The sequence below is a fragment of the Aphelocoma coerulescens genome, chromosome 11 (genome assembly GCF_041296385.1).
Source record: "Aphelocoma coerulescens isolate FSJ_1873_10779 chromosome 11, UR_Acoe_1.0, whole genome shotgun sequence".
In the NCBI taxonomy this organism is placed as follows: Eukaryota; Metazoa; Chordata; class Aves; order Passeriformes; family Corvidae; genus Aphelocoma; species Aphelocoma coerulescens.
The window spans coordinates 6820873-6846903 of record NC_091025.1 but is presented as its reverse complement, the minus strand read 5'-3'; the positions used below and the strand labels follow the sequence as shown (position 1 = coordinate 6846903).

The following is a 26031-nucleotide window of genomic DNA, read 5'->3' as shown; positions in this document are numbered from 1 at the left end:
CACAAGTAGATGAGAGGTGCCAGTGCAGATTGCAAGGACCTCAAACAGAATTGTCTAAGTTCACAACCGGCTCAAATTACTTTCTTGATTTTCAAAAGAACTAGTTATGTTAAATGCAAAACATGTCTTCCTAGGGAATATGTATGTATTTATGAATCTGGGTCATTTAAGGGCATTTTAGCAAGATAATACTAAAATGTAAAACTGTTACAGATTTAGAATCTGAATAAAGTTGTTCTGTAACTTAGGAAATGTTAACACAGTGAATCTATCTTATCATCAAAACAAGAACAGAAAAGCTGTATTTTAGAGATTAGCAGTGAGTAAGAACCTACCTAAAGAAACAAAAATAGACATATGTCAAGATTAAAGCTGATTATTGAAACCTAAGTTTTTCTGGCTGTCAACTTAAAGTGTGATTAAAAACAAGTAATTATGATCAACTCACCTGTAAGTTTGCTTGGTTCAGGAATGGCTGGGGGTGCTCACAAAGTGCTGTAGCAGAAGTGGATTGTTCTCCTCCAGGGCACAAAGTCGTATCTGGAAAAGGCAGTGCTCTGTAAGCCTTTATGGCGGGCAGTGAGTCATTACTGACTCTGCTGTCACTTCTAGGAACTACGCTGAGGAGTCCCTGAGGACAGAAGGAAAGAAAGAGAATTCACTTGGAAACTGCATCTAAGGTAAATGTACTCCACCTCCTCCCTACACCTGCCATGACATCAAGCCATGCTGTTATTTTCAGCTATATCCAGCCTTTACAGAGGGAATTCTCTCAAGGCTTCAAAACCCTTTGTCATCTGCAAGCTTTAAGACTAGACATGGATACAGAAAACCCAACCTGTTTTTACAGCCCTGGTATTCCAGACACCACAGCACCAAGTGCAGAGCAGTGACCAACTCCTCACCTCAAATTACTCCCTACTGGAGGAAGAAGAGAAGCAATAGTATCTGCTCCAGATCACCCTCAAGTAGACACAGCAGAAAATAAAAGTACACTATAAAAGTTGATTAGATAACAGGAAGAGAGAAATGACAGGATAAACTCCCCTTATTTAGTAAAGAGCTGGGTTTGACAGCATTCACTTGGCTCTTGCTCACCATCACATACAAGGAGCTCATTGTCAAGCCTCAAACAAACTGAAAGGCTAAATAATTAGGACCACAAGGTAGGAGAGATTGCTACAGATCTGCTCACAAACCAGTTTGTCTGGATAGAGCTTGAATGCAGGAAGAAAGGTTCTGAAGTGCAAAGGAAAATAATAAAAATACAAGTTTTTATTCTATAAGAAACAGCTGCTACTGATACCTCTCACCAAACAGCACAAAATGCTAATGCCTGACCCCTTCTCTATACCAGAGAGCCCCTGTGGGACACCCACTGAACAGCTGCTCCAGCACATCCTGCCCTCAACAAAGCCCCAGGATCAGATGCTGCTGGAGCAGGACCCCTTCCCTGCATGGGAGAAAAGCAGCTGCCAGCTGCAGCCTCCTGTGCCCCCACACACCTCCACTGGATGGGCCACTGGGACCATCCCCACCACGGAAAGCAGCTGCTCTCCTAGCAGGCTCAAGCACATGCATGGATGCACAAAGGAGTTATGAGCTCCACAGGGTGACCAACCTGCCATGGTTGGAGGCCCAAGTGGGAAAGATGAAACCATCATCCCTTGAAAGGGATGCTATGGGAGTGCAGATGCCCAGCTGCCCCAGACAGGCCTCCTCTGGATCATCCGACCGAGCACGCCAGTGGAGGAGTTGGCTCCAAGTGGCACTGGGATCATTTCTCTGCAATGTGCAACCCAAGAGCTGGTGATTCATCCCCTCAAATATTTGGTTACAGCCAACCATAATACTGCCTCATGATGGAAAATGCCTCTTCTTTCCATGAAATGGAGTGCACTGCCAAGCAAACAAAAAACCCCTCGTGCACACAAACGAGGAGGGTTTCAGCTACCAAAAACACTTTTCCAGTTTCTGTCACCACTACAAGAGTAAGACCAGTGATTTCTCCTCTTGAGCAGAGTAACACAAGAGCTCAGTCAACAAACCATACAGTAAAGTTGACAGTTTTTCAAAAGCAAAACTGTGAGAGTTTTGGCCAGCAGTTTCCTATTAAGGAGATAAAATAATTAGAAATATTTCCTCAGCATTTCTTTCCCAAAGAAATAATGCTCCTAAAAAGGAAGACATGGAAATACTTGTGATGCCAGTCAGATGAAAGTTCAAACTAGGAGGAAACACAGCTATTAATCATTGCAAGATAATCAACTTTGATACAGGAATAAGAGAAAGAAGAAGGCTGTTTGCAAAACAAGCTTTTATAACAAGGAGAATAATTTAGTTTTGAAATGATGGGGATAGTAGTGAAAACCAAGAATTTCCAGTAAATTACATACAGCTAGAATGTGAAATGGAGACTTTTTCAGGAGATCCCATTGACATGCAAGGTCAACCTCTCCCCTGTAAGACTTGTGCAACTAAAGAGAAGGAGCTGCTGGGTGTCCAGCGTGGTACCACACAGTGCACGCAGTCAGGGGACTGCAGGCTTCAGGAGGAGCCAGTAAATACCTTGCTGGTTCTTTTGCATGTGGTAACCAACCACCATATTGTGTAATCTGAAGCAAACCCCTAATTCAATTCTATTTAAAAATACCTTGGAGGATTAAGACTAGTGTCAAAACTCAATGGGAAGCAGCCTTTACTGGCATGCAGCATTTCACAAAGCCATTGCCACAGCTGGTTGCTTTCTCGCTGTAGCAAGAGCACCCTAAACTGAAAGCAGACTGACCTTGAGCGTGCCAGTTTCACAGAAAGTGAGACTCATCATGTCTCAAAGCTTTCCAGCTCCTGCACAAGTGCTCATCAGTGAAAACACCCAGGGCTGTACAAGGTTTACACAATCGGGCTTTAACCCTGATGTCTTCTCCAGGTAATTCATCTTTGTCACAAACACACAGGAGCTGGAGGATCTGATCTCTTGTTTGACTTGATGTGGTAACAGTAGAAGCAGAAAGAAGCAGACAGTAACTACCACCACAGTTTCTTTTTCTGTAGACTCACTGGGAAAGTCAGATTTTATAGTCACTTGCTCATTGCACTCCTTTGTCTTTTCACTTCCTTTAAACCCCTTTTTTAAGCTGGTACAGGAACACTAAAATTGCAACATGAATTTAAAGTGAATTTCATTTTCTCACTTAAATGAGTGTTTCCAGAGCAGGCCTGGGGGGGATTCCTCCCTGCAGTTTTTCCCTTACTTCTGGATACAGAGACACTAGGACATGTCAGGCATTAGACTGTTCAGCTTTTTTTCTGAAAGGGAAACTGAAGCATTTACCACCTTCTGAGCTTCCCCATCTCAGAGGTCATCATTTGTCATCTCACAATCATTTAGGTGGAACTGTCCTTTGTACTACAGCCTCCAGAAAACCTCAACTTTGCTTCACATCTAAATCAAAGCTGGTATCGATCACGCTTCCTGCTTCTCAGCTCCCCAAGCCACAGATGGATCATTAAATTTCTTATCAGAGACAGAGCTTAAGTTATGCTTTGAGGCAGATGAAAGCACTTCTGAGATAATGATCTTTTAAAGAGATAGTGGTATCTGACAGCCCAGTGAAGTTGAACAAGAGGTGCCTCCAGCAGGGTGACGTGGCCTGGCAGAGCTGAACAAGCTCAGCAGCTGCCCAAGGAGCGGAGTATAACACACTGCTTCAGAAGTGGCAGGAAGATAAAGATAATGCCCTGTAGATGGCAAGGAACACTAATCCTATAAACTGCAGGGATACAAGCACATGAAATAAAATCGATTAGCTATACCCTATTAAGTTTTGGCACAGATATTCATTTGGAGGCTTATAAATAACTCTTTCAATTAATTCAAGTTAATCTTCCTTGCTGCCCAGAAAGTTAAAGGCGTTATCAACAATACAATTCTGACAAAGGCGTTCATGATATCAGGATTCAAAATTAAATAAGAAAACCCCACCAAAAAAACCCAAAACGTCTCCCAAAAAATCCACAAGAAATTCCAGAACAGACAATGCTGGGAGGAAAGTGACTCTTTGCATAGCAAACAGAGTTGTAGAATGGCAAAGAAACCATACAAAAAAAAAAAAAAGGCTTTTTTTCTAGTAAAATTTACAATAGTCCATTTCAGAAAGGAAAAGGCTTTATCTGTGTCAGTATCCAGAAACCAATGAAAGAGTTCTTTTCAGTCATGTGAAGATCAACTCCTTGTAAACTGCAATATTTAAAGCACCTTGTACATGAGCAAAATATAAACCACAAAAACATTTTGAGAGGCAAGTCAAGAGACTAGCCAGCTCAGTCACATTGGGAACTAGAATTAGGGCTAACACAGAGGCATCCAAGTCATCACACTCTGGGAACCAGGAATATGCTACAAGGAGGGAGTGCTGGAAGCGGGGACAGATTCTTGTCAGCAAACCACGAGCTTCATGTAACTGAACCAGAACAGTGGCAACCCAGAGGTTGGCTGTTTCTTATCTAAACTAATCTCAGTGCTTTTGTTTTTTCTAACTCAGAGCTGGGCTTGTTTTCTGGGGAACACTGGGTGCAGAACTATTCTGTAGAAGGCAGAAGAGTCTCCAGCTGTAGACCACAGAACTAAGCTCAGCTACATGGCATGACTAAGCTGTTATGAACATGTAAAATTCACATGTCCAAAAACTGCTTTCAGTGTAAAATTTTGACAGCATTGCTGAAAAACTCAGTGATGCCTCAGTTGGAAGCCTGCATTGTCAGCTGTCTGACAACTGCCTCAGTGAGCAGGGCACAGAGCAGACAATGTCTAGAAACAGGCTAAAGAAATTTCCATTTCTGGATAATCAAAGGAGCATCAGAGGATGGCCTGATCTTCCAGTGGCCAGAGTTGAGAGCCACCTTTGTGGCCTTCTCTGCCAGCCATGGAAAGCTGGTTGCTCTTCATTTGACAAAGTTCAGGACTATATTGGCAGAGCAGGAAATGTCCTTCTAAGTCTCTTTCCTCCTGTTAGTGGATACAGTGACAGCTGCTCAAGAGACTGTCATCTGAGTCCAATACAACATGTAGGTCACTAGGTTAGCAAACCTGCCTCGGAAGCACTCACAGAAAGAGTGATTCCTGAACTACCTGGGGCTCCCAGGGCTGAAGAATACCTGATGCAGAGCCCTGGGCAGGTCACTGGAACCCCCTTATCTCACTTAATTAAAACCCACCCACACAAGAACTCAGCTTCATTTCTCCCCATTTGTCTCTTCAGATTCTGCCTTCAGGGCCTTTCCTTTCTGCCCTGCTACAAGTCTCCCATCGAAGCACACAGCACGAGAGATCCCAGTGTGGATTAGCCAGCCACGTGTAACAAGTGCTTCTGCCAGGTCTCACAGGTGTTCTGCTCCAACCACTGAGCCGTGGTATTTTCTTACAGTGCTTTAGGGCCTCTGTCAGTACGAAGAAACCCAGAGGGAAGTTGGTCAAAGAAGGGGAAGGGGGCTGACTGCCCTAGAGACTGCTCGGACAAGCGCAGGTGGGCTACAAGTGGGAGGAAGATGAGCACGTACATGTCTCACGAGGCAGTCTACATATGGTTTAAGCAAGACTGTGCACCCAGTTTAGTCAAAAAAGGCAGAAAGCTCAAAAACTATTTAAGAGGCTTTCAAAATCCTGTAATAGTACCAGGAATGCAAAGTCTCAGTCACCTGGGGCTTCTGCTAAATAACTTTTTGAGGAATTTTAGGAGAATTAAGATTAAATTATTTTGATAATTACATTTAAACACCACTTCACTAAATGTTACAAAGGGGTAATGCTCTAAAGAGAGGATAACTCACCTACTGTAATTTTTTTTTTTTAAATCTTCTATTTCAGGACTGATACATTAACCAGAGTTTGAGTGCAAACACACACCATTCTTCATTCACCATTAGCTGAATGTTTTTAAAAGCAGGGAGAACAATTCTAAGCCTGCTCCATGCCAGATAGCTTTGCTTTTAGAAAAAAAAGAATTAAAAAAAAGGCATGCTGGATTTCCTTTTTTCAGTATGACTTTCTAGCATGTCCCACTGTCTGCAGGAAGGTGTAAGATACACATGAACAGTGCAGCCTCCTAGTTCACCAGCTGCCCTCTAACCTATGATTCAAGCTGTAATTGTATCTGTTTGTGCACATGCACTGAAGCCAGCAATCCAAAAACCCATGCCAACACTTCAGATCAAAATGTCCTCAACTCTTGTCCTTCTCACATCTAACAAAACACCAAGATATTCAGATACTTAGAGCAAAAGGGAAGCATTTTCTACAAAAAAAAAAAAAAAGGCGCCTTAGAAAGGGAGAAAATTAATTACAGTTGCGTTTCATATACTCAGAAACCACTTCTTCCCCGAGGGGAGAGATTTATTAGGAAAAAGATGGATTTCTTGTTACTGATCATGGCAACTCACTGAATTCCATCTAACCAACATGCGTTAAAACCAAGGAGTAGCACCTCATCCCAGACTTTGGGCTGCCAGGTATCCTGACTGAATGGGCAAATCCCACCAACTACACAAAGTTCCCATGGCAGAGCTGTGCTTCCAAAGCACAAGTTTGGTCACAGTAATGGTAGATCAAGGGCAGGTAATTACAAGCACTGCTGAAGAGAGATCGTGATGCATTGGTCAGTCACGCAACCTCATGAGTCATGTGTGAACATTTGACTTTTATTAGACCTCAGCAACATAATGAAGAATAGAAAAGGAAATAAAGATCATGCTGGCACAGCCACTGCCCTGCAATGCCAACTTTACAGTTACCACACAAAGACCAGGAAAATAAAATATACTGTGAGGACACAAGGAAATACAAAGCATGTGAGATACTTGGAAGACAAGGAATCCCAGCACAGAACCACTGCCTGCACTGCTTCAAAATGAATGAATAAATTCAAAGTCTACTGAGTAATCATTAGTCTAATAGAGGAAACAAACCCCACAAAAGCACTTTGAAATGCTGAACACAACATATTGATAACAGAGCAGAACAGGATAAATATCATGACATTAGCTGGCCTTCAATTTACTAAAAGGTGACAGCATTTTAAGTTGCTGCCTCTGTGTTGAGAGGGAAACCACACAGTGCACATGATGAGCCTTGCTCCACTTTGTGAGGATATCACCACATAACTACATGACCAGCAGAGAACATTTCCAAACACAGCACATTGCCAGGTAGGGGAGATAATGATATGAAAGGAAGTTTGAATGAAGAAACCTTAAGAGTTACAGGCCAGGAAGTGTTCCATGACAAATCACTGCCTTTATCACTAACTTACTGCTTACACTTCTAAATCTCTTTCTATTATTCCTTAATTTTAACAAACAAGAAGAAAGCTTGAGGAAAATTGACTCTGATTCCACCTGATGGGCAGAAAATGGAGATGTTTTACGTTACAGGAGGGAACCAAAATATTATAAGTGATTTATTTCAGTCCTATCCATTAGACTCACAGCAAATGAAATGCATTGCAAGCCAAGACCTCCTATGTGAAAACACTGATAATGTACCAAAGGAGAGCACTGCAGGGTTGTGCAGAAAACCATCATGTCCCTCAAGAGGAAGAAAAAAGAACATTAAGAAAAACACAAAATAATCTATCAGTGAGAGTACAAGGGAGCCACTGAGTGATCACCAAATTATGAGGCCACAGAGTAGGATAACACAGTGGCTGCCACGAAGCGTTGCAGTCCAACTCCACGTATAAGAGGCTGAAAGTAAATAAAAAGGAAAGTTAAAGACCTCAGGGAAACCAATAAGCCCACATCCATGCAAGCACACACTGGTATCACAGCTGATAAGGGAGGTGGGCAAGCTGGATTAGGTCTATCAGCAATGTAAGAGTGAGTAAACAAGCAAGGCTAAGCTAATAAACAATCAGCATCAGCAAGAGTTATGACAACAGTTGTGCAGAATGCAAAACACAGCACTAAAATACCCTGAAGGGGCTTCCTACTCAAGTGATGGACAGGGGAAGCTGAAAACTTTCAGTTAGCAGGAACCTCAAGAGAACATCTGGCTGAAAAGGGCAGAGAGAAGAAGTGATCATGCAACTACAATTGTGCTTCACTCATCTGAAAAAGAACACACCACGGGAAATTCACAATCTGTTCAAGCAGACCTATAAATAGAAACAAACAGCAGAGACTGGGGCACAAAGCAATAATAGCAATGTCCTAAAGGGAGGGACAGAGGAATGGGTGCCAGGAGGAGAAAGGGCCTCTTTTGCTGAGTGGACTTCGGCAGAGAACAAAGACACAGGCAAAAGCGCTTACAGAAGAATGGGCCAGATTTAGATCAAAGAACAGATCAATTCTGTGCATTTGGATAAATGCAGAACAAAACCACATTTAACAGCATCACAGACTCTTAAAATAATATGACAAGTTTTGAGAATGCACAGTCCTCCGGAAATCCACAGTCAAACACAGGAATCCAAGAGGAGACAAGATGCAAGGGAGTATTTCAGATGGCTCATAGGTGATGAGAACATTCACCGCTAAAAAATCTGTATAGTTTAGCAAGAAAATAGCAAAAGTTTTAATACCAGGAAGTAAACAAGGGAAAGTCACAGTACACAAGTGGATGTAGGCTTCCGCATGATGATAACCTCATGACAGTGATGGATGTAGAGAAAATTAGTAGAAAAGCAGAACTGAGCTGAGGACCACCATGAGAAAACAACACCAAAACAAATACATGCATTCAATGCAAGACAAAGGACAGAAAAACAAAAATCCTGAGGCAAAGCTAGTGCTAAGTAGAAAAAAAAAAATCTCTTATGTTGAAGAAAACAGACACTGATGCAGACATAAAATGAAACAAAACCCCACCAAACACACCAGCATTCAGAAAACAGAGCAGGCTGAATAAATTTAGGAGAGAAAAGGCAGCTCTGATGTCTGTGTTTCTCCATGGACCAAAGTTTCACTGTGTGAGAAAAACTGATAACACCAGCTGAGCACCAGAATGAACTCTGGCCTCAGGGATGGGACTCTGTAATAACAAAACAGGAAATGAAAAGTAAGGTGACTACAGTCATTCTTGGGACCTACATTAAGATTGTGCCCAGAAGGGACACTGCACCTACTGCTACACAGCAGAACGTATAAAAGAACAGCAGTTCCTAGAAAAGAGGGGGTCAATGAAGGCATGCGAGATAGAAACAGCGATCAGCAGGACAGAATCAAAGCGCTTAAAAGCGAAAATCATGTTCGATATGGGCATAATACAAGCAGTGAAAAAAATCCTGCTTTATAAGCACTGAAGTGGGAGAACAGAGCAGAGCCGAGGTGTTACCGCAACCCGTAGCAAAGGTGCCGCTGGCTAATCTATCGCTTAAGAATGCAAAACAAAAGATACAGGTAAACGAGTGGCCCGCTCCACACCTTCATACCTCCTCTGTAAAGACAGAAAACTCGCTCTGCAGAAATACTCTTACACTGAGAGCGATAAATAGTTTCCAGGATTCTGACTCCTCACATTCATGTAACAATATTCAAGGGCTCAACAACACTGCCGTGTTTCCGAGCTGCCAGGGCAGCACGTCGAGTTTGTGATTCCGCGATTCGATGTCATTTTGCCCCTCGCACACCAAAACCGCTATAGCCAAGCCCTTGTTTTGCAAGTCATACGAGCACCCGGGAGCTCTCCCCGCACCCGGGAGGCGCCGTTAGGAACTTCCAACCCCTCCCGGCCCTGAGCAGCGCCGGACTCGGGGCGCCCCAGCTCTCCAAACCCACCTTTCATTCACCTTTTGCCGCTTTCTTTAGCGAGCTCCCAACTCCACGCGCGAGCTCAGCTCTGCCCAGCTCCGGGGCCTCCGGGAGAGCTCAGCGAGCCCGGGGGCTGCACCCTGGCCACCCGCCTCTTCGCGCTGGCTGCCCTCTCCGGGAGGAGAGGTACCGGTGGCCCCGGAGAGGCAGCCGGGGGGTTGCTACAATCCCTGGGGGGCAGCTGCATCAGCCACCAGAGCCGACGGGACCCCGGGCCGCTGCCTGGGGCCGGAGGGGCTGCGCTGGCCCGGCCCCCGCCCCAGCCTGCACCTGCCCCGGCGGCCCCCCGGGAAGCGGAGAGGGGGTTAGGGTAAGCACGGTGCCTTCACTCATTAACACACAGCCGGCACCGGGGCCACCGGCGCCCAGCCCGGCGCTGTCCCTTCCCCGAGCCCAATGCGCGCCCCGCTCCACCCCAGCCCCGCAGCATCCGCCCGCCGGGCCGCGCCCGCCCTGCCTCACCTCAGCTCCGCGCAGCCCCGCCGGGAGCGCAGCGGGGCCGCCGCGAACGCCGCGCCCTCCGCCCCTAACCGGCCCCGGCCCGGCGCTGCCGCCGCTCCTTTGTGCCGAAAGATGGAGGCGACTCACGGCGCGGCCCCGCCCCGGGCCCAGGCCCCGCCCGCCCCTCGGCCCCGCCCCCCGCCGTCTCCCGGGCGACCCGCCCCGCCCTCGGCCCCGCCCCCGGCACGAGAGCTTCGCCCAATCGCGGCTCGGGGCCTCCGTGACGTCCTCCCGTCAGCCAACCCCCGTCCGCTCCGCGCGCCGCTCCGCCTGCCGTAAGTGCGGCGGGGATTGGCTGCCGCGGGGGCGGGGCCGCCGGGGGAAGGGCTCTCTCGGTTGGCTGTGGCGGGCGGAAGGGGCGGGGCGGCCGGCGGAGGGGAGCGGGGTCAATGGCGGCGCTGCGGGCCCGGCGGTGCCGCTCGCTGTGAGGGGCCGCGGTACGTGCCGGGGGCGGGCCCGGGGCGGCGGGCCCGGGGAAAGCGCCCGGGGGCGAGGAACGCGGCCGTGGCCGGGCCGCGGGGCCCTTTGGGTGCAGGGATGAAGGGGGCCGGGCCTGGGCCCTGCGCGCTCGGTGGGCCGGGGGCCGCTCCCGGGACGAGGGGCTGGAGGGAAGGTGGGGAGAAGAGGTCGCAGTGAGGGCTCGGAGCAGCCCGAGCCCGGCACGCCCAGGAGGGTTCCCCGCATTGAGCTCCGCGGACACGGCAGGAAGCGGGGCCCGGGGGCGGGTTCAGCTGATGGGGAGCGATTAATCCCCTCCGTCTCCGGGGCGGCTCCGGGCTCGGCACGCAGCGCGTTATTTGATGTGCTGCGGGGGTGCGGGGAGCGCTGCCCGAGTTGGTTCAGTGGTGGGTTGATGAAATGAGTAGGTAAAGTAATCTTTGTTATTTAATGGGGGCTGAATGTATTGGAAGCTGCACACGGGTACCCAAGACACCGTCGCTGCTCTACACATGTTCGAGCCTAGGTGGTGGCAAGGGCTGTAAAGTTTGGGAGGTTTTTTGATTCTGGGGGTGTTACCATCTGGTAGTATAAAACCCTGCAGTCTGCAGCTGTGACAAACTTCTGTCATTTGCAGTGACAGCATAGCCCTAGAATACAGTCACTAGACGAAAACACAGATAAACAGGGGAAAGTTGCCAAGTACATGTTTTTATGTTGGGTCTGGTTTGTGTGTGTTTGCTTCAGATGGGAGAGGGCAAAGAATATAGCAAGTAGCAAACTTTGTAAGTGTAAGCAAACTTTAGTATGATGCTGCTTGATGGTTTTTTTTTCCTCCCACATCCCTGTGCCCCAAGATGGGGTTGTCAGTATCAGACACGAGTTTTCAGGACAGTATTGAAAATACCATTGCTGCATCTCAGGCCATAATTAAACCCTAATCCACTTCATGTATCTTAAAATATACTGTCTAAGTGAACTGACTGATCCAGGTGGTTTGCTGCTGAAGGCTTTAGTCCCCAGAGGATATACTATGTTCTTGTAGAATCCCTGTCTCTCAGTTTGGTTTTATTACTGTCTATCACCACTGTATTGGAACCTTTTGTTTCCTCTCTTAAGTATATGGGTTGAGATGACACAAGTGGAGAAATAAATTATGTCGTTTAGGCAGCACTTGGATAGGAAAGCTCCCTTGTGATCAGGACCTGTACTCAGCAGTGAGATTCAATTTTTATCTTCTCTGTAGGTTTCCAGCTTGAACCACCTTCAGAAATTACACTCAAAGAGTGAGTGTTCCATGCTGTCTGGAAAGTGGACTTGTCTTAGGGTGGATTTTTTTGTTAGATATTAAAAAAGAAAGAAAAGTTAAAAAAAGAGAAAATCACCAGCCCTAGATCTGTCCTTCCTGTTGCCAGCTATTAAGAGAATCCTTTTGTCTTAACTTCTTTTGATAACACCCACCTTAAGAATGCATCCTGCTGTAACAAAAATTTGTCCAGTGCTCTAACCTGGATTTCTCCTGAGACCTCAATTTTTGATTTTTTGTAAGAAACAATACCCCATAAAAGTATCGGTTTTTGTAAGGATTTCTGGGCTTCCTGCAGGAGTGATTCCTTGTGGTATGAAGGAAGGATGATAAACAGGTTTCTTCCCTTATTTGGGCTACTGCATCCCTTCCTCCTTGAGGAGCAACTGTTCTGGGATCTCTTCCGTGCTGAAATGCGGACAGGGTGAGATCCCAAATTAATAGTACTTGGCAGAACTGTGAGCAGTCATCTGTAGTCCTTAACTTGCTGCAGTTATATCAGGGAGATAATAAAATAGAAAAAAGTTAGCATGTCTTTAAATGAACAGCTCTGTTAGTTGTTTTCGTGTTGTACTTCTGTGTACAGTTTTGATGTACAGGCTTGAAACAAAGGCATTAGGGCTTCATTGTGTAGTATGGAGCTGGCAGAATGATTCTGAAAGGAGATGCCTAGGACTTAAAGAAGCAGTTTGTTTCATCCTGGGCTTATGGGTGTCAAGACAAGTCTCCTTGTTAAGTCGACTACTTGGAGCTTCTTACCCTGCACCTCGTATTGAAATCTTGAAGAAGAGGGGGTGGCTGCACCGTGTGGGAAGGGGCTGTGCTCTCTCCAGGGGAAGTGCTGCTCATTCTCTAACCCAAGCTCTGTTTTAGCCTTGGGGAATTCCCTCTCTCACTCACTGGTTGAACTCCAGGTAACCCCGACAGCCCTGAGCACAGCCTGTCCCAGCTCAGCTCTCCCTGGGGCTCCAGGGAGCTGCAGGAGGTTTTTGAGGATGGAGAGATGAGTTGCTATTGAGCACCTCAGAGTTGCTCCCTCCCTGCCCTGCCTCATCAGGGAGGAGAACAGGGAGAAATAAATGTCAGGGGTTGAGATCAGAACAGTTTGATAATGGAAACAAAATAAATACAGTATTAATACTAATAGTATTGATTGTAAACTAACAATAGTAACAGCAGTGAAGAGGAGACAGAGGAGTAAACCCAAGACAAGCAAGTGATTCTCAATATAGTTGCTCACCACCCAGTACTCAGCCTGTCCTTGAAGAGTGATCAGCAAATCCCAGCCAGCTCCCCCCAGTTTATATACTGGACACGGTTCTATGGAATATCCCTTTGGCCAGTTCGGGACAGCTGTCCTGGCCATGCTCCCTCCCAGCTTCTTGTGTAGCTCCTCACTGAGGAGCTCCTCATGAGACACTGAGGAGTCCTTGACTTAAAGCATTACTGAGCAACAACTAAAACTGCAAGTGTTATCAATGTTACTGTCACACTAAATCCAAACCACAGAGCTGTATTAGCTACTAAGAAGTTTAATTCTGTCCCTGCCAAAACCAGAACAGTTGCTAATTTCTGAAATCTCACTATTAATCACTTATAAATACATGCATTCAACAACTGAAAACAGGCAAGCTTTCTCAAATTTTCATAGGTTGGGCAAAAAGAACTTGGGATTTGATGTTTCGCTCTCACTTTATTTCTCTTCCGAACTGAGACGTGGAAGAACAGAAATAAAAGAATGGGAGTGTAGGTGATTTTTAGTATTTATTTAAGCAAAGTAAATCCATTAAAATACGACTTTCAGAAAAACAGAGGTAGACAACTAGCAGGAAAGATGTAATAATGAAAAAAGAATAAAGGAGGAGTTATAGATGATGCTTATTAGTCTTAGCAGTTATGCAGTGAGTTGGTGTCTCAGTGCTTACTATGAAGTGTTCTTTAGAGAACTGAAGTTATTGTAAGGGCAGCAGGTCTGTTTATCAGGATGTTCAGTAATGTTTCACTCATTGGAAAGCATAATCAGACTCCTGATGTCTTTCATATTGTGTTTTTAGGAGACACTATTCCACAATGGATGGAGGAGATGGTACTGCTGACCTTGTGATTAACAAGAGGTTTGTATCTGAAGCAGAGCTAGAGGAGCGACGAAAGAGAAGGCAAGAGGAATGGGAAAAGGTCCGAAAACCTGAGGATCCAAAAGGTATGGGATAAATTTTTATAGTTACAGGAAGAAGATCTGAGAATATTTCACTTTTGTGGGAAATAGAAATAAAAAGGAATGGCTTGTATTCTATAATTTCAAAAGGTTTTTACATGAAGAAACGGAGTGTTTCTAACGTCTGGTCTCCCATCCTGATTTGTTCCTTTCAGAATGCCCAGAGGAGGCATATGACCCACGGTCGTTGTATGAAAGGCTCCAGGAACAGAGAGAAAAGAAGCAGCAGGAGTTTGAGGAGCAATTTAAATTCAGTAAGCACCAGCAGCAAACTGCATGTGTTGCATGCACAACTTCTGACAAAAGGACATATCTGTGTGTCTTGTCTCCCTCTCTGAGAGGGAAACAAAGGCTTCAGGAGAGTATTATTGAATACTTCATCTTAAAGGAATGTGTTCTGGATACTGAGGCAGCACTGCACACGTGCAAAACTCAAAAGGTGTTTGCAGTTACAAGGCTGCATTCCTGTAAAGTGTTGAATACTAGGCTTATATTGCATGTAAAATCAAATCAAATCAAACAGAAACCAACCAAACTTGATAGCAATTCATGGAAAAGTGGAAGTGTATTGTGGTTTTATGACTATTGAATTCATGCTTTAACACATCTGCTTGAATCAATTAAAGAAATCCTGTTAGAGCAGCTATTCCATTTTCAAGCCATAATTATTTGACTGAAAGTGATTTGAGAGTTAAGATTATGATTTGGAAGAAGTAAATTTACATTGTTTTGATTCTTCAAAAGTGGATGTTTGACTCTTCTAATGAAATGGGAACCTAATTTCTCTTGATGTTTGAATTTCTGGTTTTATAGAAAAGCCCTTTGAAAAGTGGAAAATACAGATAGCAGCATTAATGCATTTAAGTCTCCAACTGGGCCTACAGGATTCTTTCCAACTGGAGAGTTTATAGTTAACTTCAGTAAACTTTTGATCCCAGTCATTTTTGGTGACATGACTAAGCAATTCTTGTCCAAGGAGCCACCCAAAACCTGACTGCTGTCAGCCTGAATGGGAAGGGATTCTAATAACTGTCTAAATTAATAGTTTTTCTTGCCCGGTTATATTAGATCTGCAACAGCTTTCCTTTGCTAAACCAAGTACTGGAATGGGAAGCAGCCCTGAGAAGTAAACCCACTTCTGCTTTGAAGGCAACCACAGCAGAATATTTGATACCAGCTAACCTGGAGAACAAAACCTACTGCGGAGTGCCTGGGAGGGAACCTCAATAAAACCTCAGCTCAAAGGACCTCAGTGGCTGCTCCTCTTAGTTTGCAGATGAGGCAGGCAGAAAATGAAATTAATTCGTGTCACTTGCTTCAAAAAATGTCCCAAGTTTCACTGCTTCTGCTCACTGAGGGGGCCCTCAGCAGTAGTAGTGAGTGCTATGAGTTACTGTTTAAAGATTTATGAATGAGCTCTGCGTGAGTTGGAAGGAGCAGGGATTGGCTTTTATAAAGTAACCTCAAATAATAATTGATTTCCAGAGCGTTTCTGTCAAAGACACAAGCTTGCTAATTATCAGTGTAAATGATAATTTAATGCCCTTAAAGTGACTGGGGCTTGCCAATGTGGGTGGAGGTTAAAATATGGTGACTTCATGTAAAAGCCTAAAAATCCTCAGATGGAATTCAACTTTAATGAAGACTAAAGGTGATGTTTGGGCTAAGATTTCTAATGGTGACTACAAACAGGAAGATTTTGTCTTTCTAAAACATGCTGTTTATTGTCATTCTAATTAAATCGTGTGCTCAAGAGATGCTGAACATTTGCAGAACAGGAAATAAAAGACCTTCCTGCTGCATGTACTTTCCTTAAAGTAGGGTAGCATGTTTTGAAAGAAATTGTTTTTATTTGGAAATTAGGAGTTGTCTTCCTTCTACTTTTTTTTTTTTTGAACAGGTGTTAAAACTAATTAGCTACTAATTGTTTGCTCTAAGAAAATGTACTTCCTATTTTGTGGCAAGATTTCTGAGGGAAGAAGTAATCTGGTTTTTTTAGTTATTGGTTGGTTGAAGAACATTCTGAGGAGACAGACTTAGACTTGGTGTCTGAAACCAAAACAACAAATTTCTTTTTTCTTTATTCAGAAAATATGGTAAGAGGCTTAGATGAAGATGAGACGCATTTCCTTGATGAGGTTTCTCGGCAGCAAGAGCTACTAGAAAAGCAACGAAGGGAAGAAGAGCTGAAAGAACTAAATGAATACAGAATATCCTTTGCACTAAAATGGCTGGTGGTTACCTAGAGGAGGATAAGAGTGGGCTGGAGTTTGTTCTGTCAGTTGATATTCTTTTTATAAAACTACTTTACAGAACGTGTATAATGATACACTTTCAAAGTTTAATGGTTTCACTGTAGCTTTGATACACCACTGCAATGTTTGATATTCCCCCCTCAACTCCCACTTTTTTAGTATTTTTCTTTCCTTCTCCCCTCTCCATTTATTTGGGCTTTGGTTGTGGTTTGGTTTTTTTCTGTTATTGGGGTCATGAAATACCATCACTAAAAAGAGAATGAGAACACAAAGAAAAACCAGCCTCTTATTTCTAATATTTTCCTTTTGTCTTCTTAGGGAAAATTAAATAATAATTTTTGTATTTGTACACAATACAATTTTTTATTGTGTTATATATTGCCTGATTTTAACATTTTGAAATAATGTTTGAATTGCTCTCTCTGTTACTCTTCTTGAAGTATTAGATACTTTCTCCCTTGCTGATACCTGCAGGATGGGAAATTAAATACATCTGTGCAAATATGCTGACTTTCTTCTGGGAGAAGCCCATGGAGACTTGGCTCCTTTGGGTAATAGACACTTGTAGGCAGGACTAAGAGCAGGACAATTTGGCTTGGCTGTTAAATGCCTTATTTTCTTGAAGGTATGCTAGAAAATCATATAGGATGCCTTTTCTCTCTAATTAGTGCCAGTCAAGGGAAGTTGGAATGATTTGAGAATTTCTGTGCAAAGCAAAATATTGCTTTTTTGAGGTTTACTGGACCTATGCAGAATCTGATGGTTTCTTTGTCTCTATTGCTTTTGAGTCATGGGTGAACAAGACACAAGTTCTCAGGGAAGCTTTAGTATAAATGAAAGACTTTGTGGACACAAGGAGGTGACCAAAACCAGTCAGCAAATAAAATTGAATAGTGCTGATACTACAGAGATTGGTCTTACCTTGTGTTAGTCAATGATTTACTATTTGGAGCATGTCCTGTGAAGAGCATCTCAATTAGCTCAGGAATACATTTATGAAAAAGCAATCCTGATGCAATTTTTTAACCTCAGAAATAGGCTGCAGTTAGTTTATGCATTTGGAGTATTTTCTTGATTTGCTGGATCTAATAATGGGATGTTCATGGGATATATTTAGTTTCAGTGATGGTTGCTCGCGGGGCTGGCTGATCCAGGGTTGTGCAGTGTAAGACTGGGCTGTGGGAGCAGCTGACAGCTCTCGTTATGTCACGTACATCTGGGGTGAACCATACCAGCCCCGAGGGAATCTTGAGTTGCCTTGAATTAGCCACATAACACACAGATCCCTGAATGGCCTGATCAAGATGTTCAGGCCATCTTACCTCAGTCTTAGCAATATTGGTGGCTCTGAATCCGAAGTCCTGCTGTAAAAATTAAACTGTAGAACTTATTGCTGATGGGGTGGAGGAAGGGAGAATGTTCTGTAGTCACCTCATCTCATGAGAAAATCAGAAATGTTACCCATTTAATTTCCTTTTTAAAATTCTTTCTATTTAACAATAATATTTCAAGCAGCCTCGGAGCAAAATTAATTGTTTGTGTTCGAAACTTTTGGTGGTGTTCTGAGATGCAAAAGTGTTTTTTGCTTCTGCAGTTTGTTACTAATGGTTTATCACTGCAGTGACAAAACCCACTGTGTACTAGGTAGATGTGCTGCATCTATTGGTACTGTTTAAGTGCTCTTCCAAATTAATAAGAGGAATGTCAACCCAATGGGTTTCATTATTTGCTCTTTTTCCTGGTATAGCATCTAATTTAAGCTACCCAGAGGCATGAATTTCATGGTAAAAACTGCATAATATTCAAGTACAGAGATTTTTTTTTCCTTAATTTTTCAGGTTGAACAATCACAAAATTACACATCTTCAGGATAAATATGCCTTGGAATATTTTAATGTACTCTTGAGCATAAGAGATTCATATGCATGGATGAATAGGAATTTTTCTTTCTCCTGCATGAACAACTACATTTGTTCCTTACCCTATCCAGACCCCACTGTCTGGATAAAGATTTACAATTTTTTTTTAAGCCATTTCCAAGAAGTATTTGCGAACAAGATGATTTTGTCTTCACTGCTACCTAAATGTAGGAACAGTTCCCCTCCAAGAAGCTGGCTTTACTGAAGGACAGCTTGTTTAGTGCAGTTGATATTTAAGATTGAGAGGTTTATTTCTAATGTTGCCTTCCTGAGAGGGAACACTTCTTGGCTGGGTATAGCATTACATTTGCTAATGACAGCAGGATGTATAAAATACCTACTAAAAATGTGCTGTGCCTTTCTAGTTGAGGAGTTTTAGGAGAATGCCACCTGGATGAAAGCTAAAGCCTGTCATTTGGTATCTTTTAAAAGAAAAGCCTTTGAGTTCCTCAGCCAGGCTTAGAATATAACAAGGTAATGGACCTAAATGTGGAAGTTGAACACTGCAGTGTGTGGAAGAATTGTGTGGCAACATCAAACCGTGTTCGGTGCAAGGAGCTTTCAGATGGCTCTGGACAGCCACAGGATGGCACTCCTGTGCCATCTCAAAAATAGATAAAATTGAACAGTGGTTTGGGCTGAGAAGACTTTCTCTTGAAGTGAGGAGCGGTCTGGGTTACTGCTTTATCCTTAGGAAAATCAAATAAGAAATGGCATCTGAACGTTCCTGACTGTAAAGTGATTGGAGACTGAGTGTGTCACTTCAAAGCAAAGTGTAAGAGTTTTTGATTTGTAAATGTTCAGTGGGGAAAAAAGCTATGGCTTCAATTATATGGGCCATCAATGTGAAATTCACTATCCAATATATGTCTGCAGTGACTGGGGCACCTGTGAAATGCCAGTTTGTGGAATTGTAGTTGGAGGAGAAACTGTTAGAATACTAGATTTGACTTTATAAACATGCTTTTAAATTAGGTTAATTTGCCTTTGCCTGTGCAGTTAAAATTTTTGCAGAATTTTGTGTGACTCTCCTGGCATCTCATCTACAAACAGGGTCTTTGACAGATCCCCTTCATCAGATACAGCTGGACACTGTTATCAGATGCTGCCATAAGGAGATGTGTTCAGTGTGTGTAGAGTGTGCCCTAGTAACAAACAGACCCAGCTCCTTCTTATCCCATCTGAAAACCTGCTTAAGCTTCTCTACGTCATTATAGGTTTCAGCTTCATTCCACCTTGCTAACACTGTTTAAATCTACTCAGCTTTTCTGTGCAGTTGCAATCTTTTTGGGTGAATCTTGGACCACATTCCCCCTTAACCAGTCTGTCTCCTTCCTCTTGGGGTTGGTGCTCGGACTAGCAGTTGCAGCGTGGTGGCCCTTACAGAGAGATGAGCTGAAAAGGTAGAGTGCTAAAGACCAAACCCAAAAAAATGGAACTGTTCTGTCTTGCTAGGCTGAAATCTGCTGGGCTCAGCAAAAAGATGATTCGAGGAGTGGAAGTGAGTGCACATATTGCTACTTAGCTTTTCTGGTAAGGATTAGAGTGTGGAGCAGCAAATTTGAATTACAAATGTGTTGATCCCCATGGAAGGGGAAGTACTGCATTGCCTGTTTGGTTTGTTCGTTTTGGTCCAGCCTGACCTTTTTTGCTTTTCTAAGGCCTTTAGGAAAAGGAAGCATGGTGGATATGTTTATGGATGCTGGGTGTCTTGTGTTACACCTTTCTGGCTTCTGAACAGCAGCTCCCAGGCTGCTACCTGGACTTCTTCAGGATGGGAGAGCTGGTCCTGGTACCTGACAGAGCTCTGACCCCAGAGGGTGAAGTATCTTCTCTTTTGGCTGAGGGTACCAGCTAAATGTCATTACAAATAAGTTTATTTTGATAGAATATGTGAATGAACTTCGGTCACTGCTGTCAGCAGAGCTGGCTAAATATATCAGGGAGGAAATGTCTGTTCTCCCCGTTCCTTCCCAGTTGATCCTTAACCCTTAATTCACAGCACTCTCACTAAAGTGGGAGTCAGTATGGACCCAAAGAAGGAAACTGAGAAGAAATTGCCCATGAAGTCAGTGGAAAACAAGAACAAATTTTCTCAGGCAAAGCTGTTGGCAGGAGCTGTGAAACACAGAAGGTTAGTTTCACACCTCTATAAATTCATGAGGAACGGAACCCAGTTAGCAGTGTAAAGGGAGACAGGCCAAAACTGCCTCCAGAGAGTGAGGTGTAAACCTTAGCCCTAAAGAAAAAAGGGGGAAGGTATAAGAAAAGACCAGTCTTGTTTCTATAGGCTCTCACAAACTGTGGGGAAAAACATGAAGCAATTCAAATAGATAAGCGTGTGTAAAGCAAGTGGGTAGACTTCATTTTAGAGTGCCAGGCTTGGGCAATCCTGCCTGGGGATCGAGGGAATCTATTTTATGTCTCTGTTTGTAGATATCAGTGTCACCTCACAAATGCAATTTCATTCAGGTTGCCTAATTTATCAGCCAATTTTACCTGTGTTTAAAATGGATTGTTTTAATCTCTGCTCAGGGCAGCATGGGGTTACAAGAGTGGAGCTTTGTGTGGCAGTTTGGTCCTGAGGACATCAGAGAAACTTCCAGTGTTCCTCAGTGGTTTGCACTGATACATCAACACCCTTTCCACCCCAGGGAGGTGGCAGCTGGGTTTGTGATGTGTTTGCTGCTTTGATCTTGGCCTGCAAACACAGCTGCTGGTGTGCTACAGGTTATGGAGAAACCAGGCATGTGGGACCCGACTTATTTCCCACAGATGAATCATCTAATACTTAAGATGATTACTGACATCTCAAAATTCAGTGTGTTCAAATTGTCTCAGAGAATGCAAGATTAATTTAGAAGCTTAACTTGTAGGGTGATGTTTAGCTCCCAGCACAGCAGTAATTGCATGTCTGAAAACTGAAGTGAGCACTTCCACCACCTAATGTCTGTGGGGTTGGGTGATAGTTTGGGTTTTGAGAAGGCAGAGAATAAAAACCCTGAGCTGATAACAAGCAGCCAATAATGTTGTTTTTGTCTTGTAACTACTAGTACTTAACCCAGTAGGATGTAGAAAAGGAGCTGGCATGTGCTTAATGGTACTTCTAAAGTCTGCAGATGGCATCTGTTTAAAGAGAGCATCTTAACTGATATGTCAGTGCCATTGCAGACTTGCTTTGCAGTCTTCTATTTTTGCCATCTTATCTTTTATTGCAAAGTGGCCCAAAGCAAGTGTAGTGTGAGCTCAACATCTGCTCCCTGAGCTTTGTAATTTCCTGTAAAGGATGTATTACTATTAAAAACTCTCTGCATAGAATAACCTTTCATCTGTACTGTGTGTTCTGATAGGGACAGAAAAGAGTTAATGCATAATAATGCTCATGCTTCATCAGTTCATCACAGCTGAATCTGGGAAGCATTTATTTATGTGGATGGCTTAGAATTGGGAACATGCAGGAGCGGGGGGGGAATCTGAGCAGTGACAGGGGAGAGCTATGAAAGCTCTGAACAGTCAGAAGTCCAAGCCATGCTCCTTTCTCCCAGTGCCACTTTGGACCCAAAAAGGACCTTTCTAGACACTGCAGCTGTGTGAATTGCTATAAAACTGTCTGGGCGTACTGGGTGCAAGATTTCTAGATGTTTTAGAACAGGCTCTCTAGATGCTTGAAGGAGGGGAAGGAAGCCCTGGAAGGGAAAAGCCGTGGATGTTGGCAGCAGCAAGCATGGTAATCATCCACGTGTGCAAGGCTGTGGTCATGTGGGTGCCTGAAGCTCAGGCAGTCATTCCCAGTCTCCTGTGGGGCACATCCTGCTGAATAGGCAGCTCTGGGTTGCTGTGCAAGGGGTTTGACTAGGACTCCATGAGGCGTGTTCCTTTCCCAGCTTAACAAATGATACTTGTAGTGTAGATGTTGATGCTTCCTTGGATCCCACATGTTCCCTAAGGAGCCTCAGTTACTGGCAGTGGAAGTGGTGATGGTCATCAGGGGACCTTGCTGGCATTTGCCGCAGCATTTGAGGCAAAGATGTAGCAATGACTTCACAGTAATTAAGTGGTTGCCAAGACCACTTAAGACAAGACACTTTCTTATTTTTTCCACAGTTCAGATGGTGGTAACAGTGTGAAGAGGTTGAAACTAGACACTGACCATGACGAAAAGAATCAAGGTATGTCCCAACTTCTGCATGTGGGAAGCTGTGTGTCTGTCACTGAGCAACAATGGGTTAAATCTCATAGAGGTTTTGCCTTCCTGTTCCTTCACTGGGCAAGACAGCACAGACTTTGGTTGGCATGTTCTCTTTTAAAGCAGTGGAAATGGTAAGTGTGGGTGCTGACAGCCTTCATGGAAAATAGGGCTGCAGGGAACCTCTGCAGGTTATCAGGATGTCCCCTGCCTAAACCAGTTCTGACAGATGTTTGTCTAAGCTCCACTTAAGTCTCCACAGATAGAGACTCTGCACCTTCCTTAGGGAGTTTATTTTAACACTTAACTGATTTAATCTCAAAGAGTTTAACCTGATAACTGATGGAAGTCTCCTTAGGTGCATTTCAACCCTAATGCTTGTTCTGTGGGCAAGAGACATGGAGAACAGATCGCCCCCTTCCTCTTCACAGCAGCATTGGCTGTATTTGTATACATCCACTTCAGCTTCATGGTCTGAAGTGATTTGGTCCATCCTGAAATCAATTTGTTTCAGAAAATTGTGGGGAACTGGAATAAAAATTAAGTTGTGTTTCAGCTTTAGCTGTCAGGGCTGCAATTGACTTTCTGTGAAGATACTCTGACACAAATCGGGTGAACTGCAATTGTGTAACGACAACCCAAGGCGCTTCCTGAATCTCCTTCTGTTCAGTAAACTTTCAGAACAGCAGAAATAATTAATTAGCCATGGAAGAGGGGAGATGTTGGCTAGCAGAACGATGGAATAAAACTTTTTCTCAACTATGCTGTTATATTGCAAAAAAAATACTCAGTTACTCAAAGCAGAGCCATTTATTCTTGTTTAGTGGGTTTGGTACTTGACAAGCATCAAACTGACAATTTTAGAATAAAAAATCTGTAATGCCAGCATAGAGCTGGGCTTAAACTAGCGATGAGTAGGAAAAAAAATCCCCTGAGGTAGCAAGTCCTTCCTGTCAGAATGGCTTTATTACAGCATAAAGCTGCCTTATGCTTCAATTAAATCCCGAAATCATCCGCCGCTTATGTGGGAAAAGCAGGTGAGTGACGCGTGGTGGTTCCTGGATTGATTGAAAGCCCTTTTCTGCACTCTCTTTTCTGACTGAGGTTTCTCTCTTGCAGAAAAACCCTCCTGTGTTCCCTTGGGAAGCAGCTCAGTGGGAGGCTCCACAGTGCATTGTCCCTCAGCAGCCGTGTGCATTGGGATCCTGCCTGGCCTGGGCGCCTACTCGGGGAGCAGTGATTCGGAGTCCAGCTCGGACAGCGAAGGCACTATTAATTCCACTGGGAAGATTGTCTCTTCTGTCTTTCGTGGCAACAGTTTCTTTGATGGTCCATAACAAAATCCCTCCGTGTGTAATGTAGTGCAGAATATCTTCCAAAGCCCTGGTGGATGCTTGTTGCATCCTTCTGCCCCAAATATAATCTTTCTAGCTAACCTCTCAACTTTAATACACTCAGATACTCCTAAAGTAACTCATTATTTCCCCCCCACCCCCAGCTTTCCATTTCTGGGGTGCATACTGAGCCTGGAAGAAAAGCTGCCATCCTAAAGCAGAAGGCACACCTAACCATGTAACGAAGGTCTGAGGGTAAGAAGGAGAGAGCTTTATCTTTTACAATTCTTATGGAAAGAATTATGTTGATTTAAGGAGTCTATACAAGACTAACAGGCAAAAAATAATCACTTGAACAGTGAAGTCTTGTAGAAGCAGCCATGTGTTCTGTTTTAAAATGTCATTTTTATTCTGTATTTGAAAAATGGGGGCAGAACCAAATTTGAGCAGATGGTGAAGTGTAGATTGCCATGACACTGTAAAGAAGTTTTAGTGTTACATGATTAAAGACGTTCTGAATGCATTTTTTTATCTCTGCTTGTGCCATTCATAATTGTTCTCATTCCATTAATCAATTTCTGCTCTACCCAACCAGCCGTTCCCTCAAACCACCACCCAGGAGAGGTGTAGGTCAGTTTCCCACAAAAGCAGAGGTGGTAATGGAAAACTTGGTCTGAGTGGGTTCACAGGAACTGCAGTTGGCTTTTCTGCTCAAAGGCTGTTGCTCCAGCACTGGGGCTTGACAAGTTATACAGCTTTTCAGTAGCAGTGTCCTGAAGGGCATGAATCCAGAGTGGGTGGAATTCCTCTGTTCAGCCAAACTCCTTTGTACAGAAGCTGGAGAACTCCAGAAGTAGGGCTGAGGGCCCATCCTTTCAATCTCAGTGTGCTAATGGGAGTTTGGAGGGTTGGAACAGCTCAGCTCAGCTTCTCAGGGGTGGAAGTGTCTTTGTGCAATCCTGCTTTATGTACTACACTTGTGAGACAGCACTTGGTCAGTGCATACCAAGGGGCAGTTACCTGGACACAACACTGAGGGACTTGTGAGGGAGCAGCTGGGCTAAAAGAAGAGAAAACAAGGCCTGTAGTGGATTCATGCCTTAGCTTGAGTGTTGAACTTTCCAAAGGAAATGGGGAGAGTTGTGGTCACAATGAAGCTATCCTTGGCCAAATACCCTTTCTGCTTGCACAGCCCTGTTCTACAATCAGATCCTTACAGACACACTGTAATTCCTCCCCTGTTCTGGGCTGCCTGGCACCTCCTGTGTTTGCTCCAGAGTTGCTCCTGCCTCTTCTCTAGCTACTGTAATTAAGGCACTTCCAGGTGGAAAATAAATAGATCTCATACAGCCTCCTTAATGCTTTGCTTTTGGTGACTTTCATCTTACTGAGCTATGGAGTGAAATGGAAGTGGTGCACAAAAAAAAGAGCATGTTTTTTTATTAACATATCAGAGGCAAGAGCCCCAAGGAGTTGGTATGAGAGCTGCTGGTGTTCTTCCCTGGCATTAAACTAGATCAATAACCTGACTGTAGAGTCAGAGCAACCTGGCCCAGCTGTGAGCATGCTGAGCATCCTGAGTGGTATCTTGCACAGCTGCAGTCAAAATGCCTGATTTAGACAGAAATTTATAGTGGGAGTTGCCAGCCAGTTGTGGTAGATGTCGTGGTGGGCTGCAGGTGAGATGGTGTTTATACTGAGCCATGCAAGGCCAGGAGGATACATAATCCAGGAAAAGCAGATGTGAGGGCCCTCTGCCTTTCTCCCATTCCTAAAAGAATGGAGTAGGACACTTGGGGAATGCCTTTGAGTCAGCTCTGCTGTTCTCAGGGCCTGGCCCATGTAAACAAACTGCAGAGCTGTCCCAGCTCCTCACTCCATCCGTTGGTCCCATTTACCTTCGTACATCAGAAGCCATCTGACATTAAAATACTCCAGTGCCCTGGGAGATGTGCTGAGAAGCGAAGAGCGCATGGGATGGAGGATAAATCAGACCTGAAAAGGGCAGCTGTGGCAGTAACCTTGCCCTGGGCCGCCAAAGCTGGAGACAAAGAACTGGCTTTGGCTGGCTCC

General features: G+C 44.2%; 2 protein-coding genes across 3 annotated transcripts in view; one reads left to right on the top strand and one right to left on the bottom strand.

The window, feature by feature from the left end:
- Positions 1 to 10377, bottom strand: part of RSPRY1 (ring finger and SPRY domain containing 1) — a 35804-nt gene extending 25427 nt beyond the window's left edge. The window contains exons 1-2 of one of the 2 annotated variants that reach the window (XM_069026740.1): positions 10267 to 10377; positions 449 to 631 (exon numbers count right to left, since the gene is read on the bottom strand). The gene's annotated coding sequence lies outside the window, so the exon portion shown is untranslated. The remainder of the gene's footprint in view (positions 1 to 448; positions 632 to 10266) is intronic. The other variant, XM_069026741.1, reaches the window with a different exon arrangement.
- Positions 10378 to 10659: 282 nt separating this feature from the next.
- PSME3IP1 (proteasome activator subunit 3 interacting protein 1) lies at positions 10660 to 24481 on the top strand. Its single transcript, XM_069026929.1, has 7 exons — positions 10660 to 10742; positions 14104 to 14249; positions 14420 to 14518; positions 16353 to 16475; positions 20440 to 20572; positions 22543 to 22607; positions 23744 to 24481. The coding sequence occupies exons 2-7, from the start codon at positions 14120 to 14122 to the stop codon at positions 23959 to 23961; spliced, it is 768 nt and encodes a 255-aa protein (XP_068883030.1). The 5' UTR covers positions 10660 to 10742; positions 14104 to 14119; the 3' UTR covers positions 23962 to 24481.
- The last annotated feature ends 1550 nt before the right edge of the window (positions 24482 to 26031 follow it).

What these genes read in the sequence shown, in the direction of transcription:
- PSME3IP1 (XM_069026929.1), top strand. Translation starts at nt 14,120, where the DNA reads ATGGATGGAGGAGATGGTACTGCTGACCTTGTGATTAACAAGAGGTTT. An exon ending in AAAACCTGAGGATCCAAAAG is followed by an intron (nt 14,250 to 14,419) that starts GTATGGGATAAA and finishes TGTTCCTTTCAG; the next exon opens with AATGCCCAGAGGAGGCATAT. An exon ending in GGAGCTGTGAAACACAGAAG is followed by an intron (nt 20,573 to 22,542) that starts GTTAGTTTCACA and finishes TTTTTTCCACAG; the next exon opens with TTCAGATGGTGGTAACAGTG.